Source organism: Arachis duranensis, chromosome 4, assembly GCF_000817695.3.
Source record: "Arachis duranensis cultivar V14167 chromosome 4, aradu.V14167.gnm2.J7QH, whole genome shotgun sequence".
Classification (NCBI taxonomy): Eukaryota; Viridiplantae; Streptophyta; class Magnoliopsida; order Fabales; family Fabaceae; genus Arachis; species Arachis duranensis.
The window spans coordinates 7,123,788-7,133,563 of NC_029775.3; the positions used below are offsets into that span (position 1 = coordinate 7,123,788).

At 36.5% G+C, this 9,776-nt stretch overlaps 1 protein-coding gene across 1 annotated transcript in view; it reads right to left on the reverse strand.

Moving 5' to 3' along the window:
- Positions 1 to 1,993, reverse strand: part of LOC107483068 (uncharacterized) — a gene marked incomplete in the record, with an annotated part of 2,700 nt that extends 707 nt beyond the window's left edge. Inside the window, 4 exon segments of the mRNA XM_016103679.3 lie at positions 1 to 333; positions 1,149 to 1,304; positions 1,418 to 1,568; positions 1,676 to 1,993. Of these exon segments, the coding sequence (XP_015959165.1) occupies positions 1 to 333; positions 1,149 to 1,304; positions 1,418 to 1,568; positions 1,676 to 1,863 (828 nt within the window).
- Positions 1,994 to 9,776: the final 7,783 nt, after the last annotated feature.

Below are 9,776 nucleotides of genomic sequence, written 5' to 3' on the forward strand. Positions count from 1 at the left end.
GGGTGACCTTTCTCTGTATTTTTTGTCTTCATAATGACTCTTCCTTCTTCTTTCTTCTTCACTTGAATCAAATTCCATCTTTTCTTTGTACTTTTTGTCTTCAAAACGACTCTTCCTTCTTTTGCTTTCTTCTTCACTTGAATCATATTCTGAATCCGATAGAGACTTGTGATGCCTCCTGTCGGAATCTCGGTCACCAGCCTTTCTTTTTCTCCTTTCAGTAGTGTCGTCTTCTGAATCAGAATGCTTTTTACGCTTTAATTTACTAGAATGGTGCTTCTTCCGCTTTTCCTTTTTGCTGTGACCTTTCTCCTTGCGTTCTGTTTCTTCAACCTACCAATGTTACCATACATGATTAGGATAAGCTATCAATTAGAAATGATGTTAAACAAAAAGGTCTTGGTAAAACTGAACTGACACAATTGTTTTGTAAAACTACTCGGCGAACACAATCTGACAAATGTATACAAAGTATGTAATGTGATCAGTGAATTAAAGAAAACAAATTTAACAAAATGAAAGGTGGCCAATGCCTAAGTGAGTAAAAAGTAACAATTCACAATTTCATATAATTAAAGCCAGGATCACCATGAAAATGACCCATAGCCTCAAATTGCATGGATGGAGGTGTCTACTAGGGGCACCGGGTTGCAAACAATGGTTCACATGGTGAAGACACCACATATAGTAGGGGGCATAGTATTGCCAGTGTGGATCTGGGAGTTGTTGTAATAACAAGACTTTTGTATTGGACAAGGAGGATTCCCAAGTAACAAGGTTTTGGTGTGTCAGCAGTTTCTGCAATATGTGAAACAATCACCAATGCATTCACAGCACTTCTTAAGACGGGGCACCCCACCCTCTAGAAAATTTTATGGAACTGAGTGTAACATGTCTTATCCACCAATATCTGTCTCTTCTCACCTACTTACATATATACATTGGCTTGATCTAGGTAAAGGGTAACAATTACCAGAAACCAAGTTAATGAAGGGATCTCAAAATTCTCATACCTCCCAAGTCTAAGTTCTATCAATCTGAACATGGATGTTATTAACAGAGTTACCACTTACCAGTTAGGAAGATTTTGAATCATGTAAAATTTTGAACTCTATTGAGTTTGAGGTTTAAAATAAAAGAAATCTTACTGATTTTTTAATCATAGCCATCTTGACAGGGTTGTTCTTGATCTTAGCAAGCGCCTCCTGCTCACGCTGGCGAATCATAAGCAAAGGATCAGAGTGGAGCTTCCTCCAAGAATCATTCGCAGACTGCGGTTTGTCTTCAAACAAAGCTCCAGGTTGCTGCCACAGGACAATCAATCACAAAATCAATTCACAACAAAAACCAATGAGAAAAAAAAAATACTCTTTTGCCCAAAAAGCAGAAAAAAAAATCGCAGCTAAGATGAAAATACCTTAGAAGCAGAAGCAGAGGCAGAAGAAGAAGGCGCATCAGCTGAAGCATCGGGTTTGGGAAAAGCTTCAAGTGCTTTGAATCCTTCGTTATTAGAACTTCTTCCGACCGAAAGCCCCGAATCGTATAAGAAATCTAACCTCTCCTGAGCACTGCAATCAAAATGAGTAAAATTTGTTCAATAAAATCCTAATTCTAACCCCAAACCCTAACTAAGAAATTGAAAAAGGAGGAATCGAATTGAATAGGGGAAAATTACGGGACGAGGCCAGCTTTCTCTTGAAGAAGTCGGAACTCGTTGCGCTCACGCTCTTCGTGGATCTGCTTTCGAAGTTCTTCCAACTTCTTCTGCTCGGCGTCGTGCTTCTGCTCTGCCTTCCAAACGTTCTCGATGTTCCTGAGGCTGCCCGTGTGCCATCCCTTCTTGTTCAGAAACTTCAGCGCCATCTTTGTTCTTCTGATTGAACAAAACCCTAACGATGCAGTGGCGGAAGCCGGTGGCGCTTCGATTCGAACTTGGACGTCGACGATCTCTTTCTCGTTATTGCTCTTTCTCAAACGGGCTTCTGTCTATTTGTTTTTCTTTTTTTTAGTGAAGGATATTTTTGTCTTTAAGCTTTTTTTTTGGACATTTTTGTTCTCAAGCAATGGAAAATACATTAAAGCCTTTGACCTCTGAAAAATGTGGACATTTATGTCTTTCCGTTGAGTCGTTTACACTGGACGGAAAAGACTGAGTTGGCAGAGGTGGCGCTGAGGTGGCACGTAACGGAGGCCAGATGGCATGAAGCATTTCGTAACAGGACATATAAGTCCATGGAGACGGAGCATTTCGTAACAGGACGTATAAGTCCCTGGAGACGAAAACGACGCCGTTTCGTCTCCTCCCCCATCTGCCCTTTTCTTCTTCCTTCGTCCCTTTTTCCTTCCATTCTTCTTCTTCAGCCCCTGCCTGCATCACCTCCGCATAGCCGCGCCTCCGTCAGCCACCATCAACGTCGGCGACCTCCTCCTTCCTCTCTTTTCGCGTCTTCTTCCCTTTCTCACTTCCTTACTCCCATTAGTCTCTCTCTCCTCACCTTCCTTCCACCCACCGTTCGTCCGCGACAACCTTCTCGGCGATCCACTACCGCCGCGCCGCCGTCTCTCTGTAAAAATTAGTCTCAAATCTCGAGGGGTTAGGGTTTTCCTCCGCACCAACAATAATGAACAGTGTCGGATCGGGATCCTCGAACCTCTGCATAAATGACACTCTCACTGACGACGAGCTTCGTTCAATCCTGGCGATGGTTTCACATGCTTGCTCGAATTGGACCTTGCCCAGTCCGTTTCGCGGTCGTTCTATCCCGGCGTCACTGATTCCGACCTCGATGTCATTGCCAATGGTTTCACATGCTTGAGGGTCCTCAATTTGCATAATTGTAAAGGTGAACTCTTTTTTCCTTTTTTTCCATGTTGTTTTTGTTTGTTTTGCGAGAAAACCGTTGAAATTGACCTTTGGGATGTTGCTTTTCTTCTGATGGGGAGTGAAAATTTCAATGAGATTCACATGGAATGTTTTTTAATTTTTTCCCTTCATAGATCAAGGAGAAGGACACTATGTGGTTTGTCAAGTTCTGTGTTCCCTGGTGCAAGCATTGGTAATTGATTCATTCATTCTCTTAACTGCTTTTATATTGTTGAGCTAAGAGTGATTTCTAAGCTGTAAAATGATGATGCTTATTATTACAGTAAAAACTTGGGGACGTTGTGGGATGATTTGGGAAAAGCAATTGAAGGAACTGATGAAATAGAGATTGGGAAAAGCAATTCACTACAAGAAAAGAGAGCTATTTTAACATGATTTTTTTTAACGGTCATAGTTAAGCGTAAAAATTAACATATATTTTTGACAAATATCACAAATGTCAAATTCTCTATGTTTTTTTATGAATAACTTGATTGTAAAAAATTACTTCTCAATTTTGACACTCATTTGTTTTCAACTTATTCCATTACCTTTTTTTCGTTAAGTTCCGTTAATTTTAGCATCACACTGCTATTAGTTCGGGATCATACTACTCATTCTTCATCTTCAAAATCTCAGTTTATTCTTTAGTTTCAAGATCTCATCTCATTCTTTGTTGAAAATTTTTGTTGATAATTTTTTATGATCAATAAGTGTCAAAATAAATAGTATTTTTGACGGTTAATAAGTATCACAAAAAATATATTCTCAAATTTTTTTAACAAATTATTTTTTACGGCCAATATTTATCAAAATAAGGTTTAAATTTTTTTTACAATTACTTATATGTTAAAAATACTATTTTTGACAAAACATTTATTAACATATTTTCATAGTTAAAATAGTGTCAAATTTTAATTTTTTTTGACACATAATAATCCTAAAAAATAGTCTGTATTGTTGTAGTGATTGAAGGCTGGCAAGAGAGAGAGACTAATGGGAGCAAGGGAGTGAGAAAGGGAAGAAGACGCGAAAAGAGAGGAAGGAGGAGGTCGCCGACGTTGATGGTGCTGACGGAGGCGCGGCTGTGTGGCGGTGATGGAGGCAGGGGCTGAGGAAGAAGAATGGAAGGGAAAATGGACCAAGGAAGAAGAAAAGGGCAGATGGGGAAGGAGACGAAATGGTGTCGTTTTCATCTCCAGGGACTTATACGTCCTGTTACGAAATGCTCAATGCCACCTGGCCTCCGTTACGTGCTACCTTAGTGCCACCTCTGCCAGCTCCGTTACGTGCCACCTTAGTGCCACCTCTGCCAGCTCAGCCTTTTCCATTCAGTGCAAACGGCTGAATTCAACGGAAGGACATAAATGTCCACGTTTTTCAAGGATCAGGGGCTTTAATGTATTTTTCATTGCTTGAGGACAAAAATATCCGCGAAAAAAAAGGTCAAAGACGAAAATGTCCTTTACTCTTTTTTTTAACTTAATAATTGCATTTTCAATAATTAAAAGCGGCTAACATTTTTAATTTAACTTTCGGTAATTTTAATTATTTGATTTAAAATAATTTTTTTAGAATGAAGAAACAATAAGAATTGAATAAACTAGGGGTGTATGCGGATTGAATATGCCGAATATTTGATTCGATTTGCATAATTTTTATCGGATCGGATATGATATTTGTGTTTTTTAGTGTTGGATCCGATCCGATCCGTATATTTGCGAATCAAATTGGATATTGGATATATCCGCATAATTGAACATTCTCTATTTAATCATATTTCTATGTAAAAAAATTAATAAAAATATTTCTTTCATACTTTTAAACCTAATTATTCCTAAAATATTTTTAATCAAACTTTTTCTAAATAACAAAAATAAAATAATACAATATATGAATAATAACTACTAACTAAAACATATAAGTAAGTAAATATAATACCAAACATATATATATATTTATTTTTTTAATAATTATTGTGCGGATCTGTGAATAGGATCCGCGGATGCAGAGCATATCCGCGATCCAATCCTTAATCGGATCTTATCCGATCCGATCGCAGATTGTAACAATTCCGATTTTCGAGTACACGAGATCTTTTCTGAAGGTACGGATTTCTCCAGAAGATTAGTAAAGGGAACACCTTTGATATATCATCAAGCATCTCAATCCTCATTGTCATTATGTCATCTTTAAGCTAGAATCTCTTTTGGGCAAGCCGATATCGCAATCGCGAAGAACCTAGTTTTTGAACCGTATCGGTTAGGAGTTTCGATTCTGGTTTCTGTAAATAGTCTCAGTTTGACGAACCGGACTCGATTCATGAGAGAAGAGAGATAATAGTATAATATTATCATTATATTAGTATTAGAAGCTGCTTGAATGATATTACAATATTACCTGGTCAGTTTTAGTTAAAAACAGAAAATCGGTTTAACCGGGTTCATAGTTTACTGGTGCAGCTTAGCACCAGCACTCTCTGATAACTTTAGCAATGCTAAGACCTCATCATACATGTTCTATTCTCATAATAAATATGTTACTAGTTTCATTTATGCTAGTAGCTCATAAAAGAATTTTTAGAGATGTTTTTACAAGTATTTCGATACATCTAATTTTAGTAGTTATACACCTGAGATATTTTAATATTATTTTAACCCACCTCCAAGCCAACCAATCACAACTCACCCTACACCTCCAAAACCCCCAAGGCTGGTTCATTTGCTCCTTGTGGCCGAAATTTCCAAGAGAGAAAAAGAGAGAAAAGTTCTTAGTTCCAAATCTTCAAAGCTTGATTTCTACTGAACTAAAACTCAAATCAAAATTCTAATCCGACTAAAATAATCCTCTCTTCTTTCTTTACATAATCATATGACTTATCAAGACTGGAATCAAGGTCAGTTGGCTGCACCATCTCCCTTTTGCTTCGGTTTCAAAGAAATATGCTTAAACATGTATTTTCTTGATGTTCTTCCTTAGGAATCATGCTTAACTTGACTTGTGAGTCAAGAAACGTTAATTTTCAGCAAGTCTAAGGTGAGAAATCCCTTCCTAACATGTTGATTAAGGTTTGTTTAGTTGAGGTTTTATGGATTCAAAGTTGTTCTTGATGTGTTTTAAGAGGAAAAAGTGCTTTAAGAACACTTCAAAGTGCAACCGGATTTGGAGCAGCAAATCAAGGTAGGGTTTGGTAAAATTAATCTTGATTAATTATGTTTGAGTTGTGTGATTATGATATGGTTTGGTTATGCTTGAAATTGATTGTCTATATGAGTAATTCTTGTTGAAATTTTGGTGAAAATTTGATGAAATTTGATAAAATTCAAGTTATGAACTTATGTTCTTGTGGCTGCTGGAAAAATGAACTCTAACCTTTAAATTGGGGTTGAATTTGTGTTGAAATCAAGTGGAAAATATAGGGCTTTGGTGGCTGCAATTTTATTTTGAATTTTGGTAAAAATCGATTGTAGAAAAGATTGAAAAACGAGTAAAAATAGAGAAAGAATCTGAAAAATTTACGAAGAACACGAAGAACACTTTGAGTGTAATGAAGAACATTGAAGAACACCTTTTATATCTTAAAAAGGGCACGGTTGTAATTATTTTGGTGTTTGAGGGGTTATTTGGTAATTTCTGAAAGTTAGGGTGGTTAAAGTAGAAATATTAAAAGTTACGGGTAGTAAAAAATGAATTTTAAAGGTTAAAAGTAAAAAAGGGATAATTTTTGAAAATTTAATAATAAAATAATAAATAATAATAAAATATTAAATAATAATATTTAATTAAAAATAATATTTTAATAAAAATAATAAAATAATGTGAAAAAGGCAGTTTTTCGTAAAAGCTTTAGAAAGACAACCTTAAGCGCAGAATCTCATAATTACCTTCAAAAAATACTTAGGGAATGGTAATAACATGTCAGTGAGACGAAGATAAAGGAAAGATAAAAAGTTAAAGAATAGATAAAAATCAGAGAAAAGGTATGTAAAGTTTTAATGATAGAAACAAACAGAGATTAGTGGACGAACTAGGAAGAACATAGTTAGTTCTTGAGTTGCGCCTAAGGTTAGGTATAATATGAAAAGTTAAACTGTTTCAGTATAGACTTAATGAACCTATACTTGGGGTAGGCTAACTATTCATACCGAAATTTTACATAAGCTTTAAATACATACGCTAAACAGATAAAGCTGAACAGAGGAAAGAAGCGCAGAAAAAAGAATAAACAGAGCAGAATAAAGAGACAAAGAAAAAAGAGTACTATGATAAAGAGCAGAGGACCTATTGAGAGGTCATTTGTTGCGTTAAGGCAACCCCGGAGATATCTATATGTTCATCTGCTGCATTGTGGTAGTCAAATAGATGGTGGTGCGACCACTGAGAATGCTTTCCTGCGGTACAGATCCATATTTTATTTCTGTAAGGCAGAGAGGTTATTTCCTGCTACAGAAGTACCATGACCACCTGTTCCATTTCTATAGTGGCAGAGGGGTTATTTCCTGTATACCGAAGGTGTGTCGGCATACATCCCTGCAGTGGCAGATGTGTTATTTCCTGCGTGCAGTGGACCCTGTGGTGGTAGAGGGGTTATTTCCTGTACATAGGGGTATAGCCAACAGGAAAGTCATACCTAGCTAGTAATGCTGGGTTACGTCGGGAGCGGATAGAAACTGACAGATGAGCTCATTACCTGCACTAGGACTAGACATGCATCATTCTTGTCTGCGCATCATTCTGTGTTGCATTCCTTTTTTTTGTGTGTGATCTATTTCTTTATGTTTATCTGCTTGTATGCTATATCTGTGTTTTATTTTCTTATATTCTTCTGTTCGTGTTCTGTTTTTTGTTTTCTCTATTTTCTCTATTTATCTTCATCTCATGTTTACTGCTTCGTTGTATTCTGCTATCTATCTGCTAAACAACACCGAATTATTGAACGTAACTAATAGCTCCGACCCTACTAAGAACTCCCTAGTTCTTACCCCCTTCTCTCTCTCTTCCCCCTTCAGATGGAAACGGGCATGATATTCTATGAAGTAGAAGACCTATACATTTACGAGGATCCAGTGTACTATGGTTACTACATTTTGAGTGTGGAGCCTTGTATGAGACGTTACGCGTTACGAAATCGTCCCTTCCAACATCCTTTGTATAGCCGCTTTTTGATCCTGACGCGCTACACCCTGACGCACCTGGACATCCTTTTCCCAATGATCACGGACACTCTGTACCAGCTCAACCCTTGAATGAGGCGGCATCTGAGCCTATCATTCCTGATGAGCCCGAGATAGCTGGGGAGTACGTACATGTGATTCCACCAGAGTGGAACTTTTTCCCTGAACCGATTCTTGACTTTCCGCAGCCTGATGAGCTGGCACTACCGGATGACATGGTAGCTCCTATATACGTGAACAGACCTGTGCTTGCGAATGATTTTGTACACAGTGACAACAGTGCTTCTGGTGGGTCTGAGGGTATAGCTGTACTTGCGGACAAGGAGGAAGAGGAGGATCCTGAGATAGAGATAGAGCAGGATGAGGGGATGGGCGAGCCTCATGACGATCTTCCAAACGGCCACGTATAGATATAGTCTAACAACAGTAGGGCATTCTTTTGATGACACTCTAGTCTGACATTATCTGTTAGTTAGTCTCTCACTTGTGTTAGTACACCCGAGAGCTAGGAGCTGTAGAGTAGTTAGTCTAGCTTGGGCGCCAACTTAGCGGCTTTTTGTATGGGCCAGGCCTTGGGAGTGTCATGTATATAGTAGTTATGTAGGTTTGACGAGTATGTAGGTTTGACGAGGATGTAAACTGACTTGATCTTTTGTGAACGCTACATGCTTTGTTATAGTGTACATGATGTGTATTATCAGCTGTGTTCTATGTTTCTTTATGCTTCCTTATTATTTCTATCAATGTATGCTTGTTTATTTTACCTTATCATTTGCAACGATAAAAAAAATTACTCGTAAAATTGGCAACGTTCTAACAAAGAACAGACTCATATATTAAGTAATAGTTAATAATTAAGAAGAACAAATTGATAACACTTGGCTTCTTGTATAACTATGGCATACTAGAAGTTGGGTCGAATTCGATACAGGTATTTACCACAGATCTGTGAATACAATCCGATTCATAAACACTCCTACAAACTTGCCATAAATTAAAAGAAGTTACCAATCCTAAGACACTCACTAAAATGAGATCTTGTTTCACTTCCAAAGACAAATTAATAGGGGGCCAAAAAAAAAAAAAAGAACAGAAAAATTATGAGATCTTGTTTCAATTTTCTTTAGAAAAATTAAATCCCACAAGAAATTCATTTAATTTTGTTTGCCGATAAAATTTCTCTACATTGTTGTTACTTTATCGTGCTGCTAATTTAAAGTTATGTATCCAACATTATTGTTTGACACTTTGACTTTTGTGTGGCTTGTCCATAATTTTACTCAACATATTTGTTATCCCCAAGAATGAGATAGAGCATCAAGATTATATTGTCTTCTTTAATTCTGGACTTAATTTTTTTTTCTTTTTTATTTTCTTTAAAAAAGATGACAAAGTTTTCATAATTTTTTTTTCTTGAGAAAACTGTCTCTATACACCGTAACTGTTCCATGTATATTAACTACGACTAACTTAGGAAATAAAACGAATGTAATTAAGCTAATAAGAATAATGTGAAGTTTTTTTCTTAATGTTTGATCTCTCTTAGTGAATTTATGTATTTCACTTGAAGTATATTTATTGAGAATCCCTTTACTTATTTATTTATTACTATATATTTATTATTATTATACTAATTATTATTATTATTATTATTATAAATAGGAGTAGAAACATGTCAGCTTAAACTTCACCCTTAAAATTTTAAATTTTTAATATATTAGACCTGTGATATATTTAAC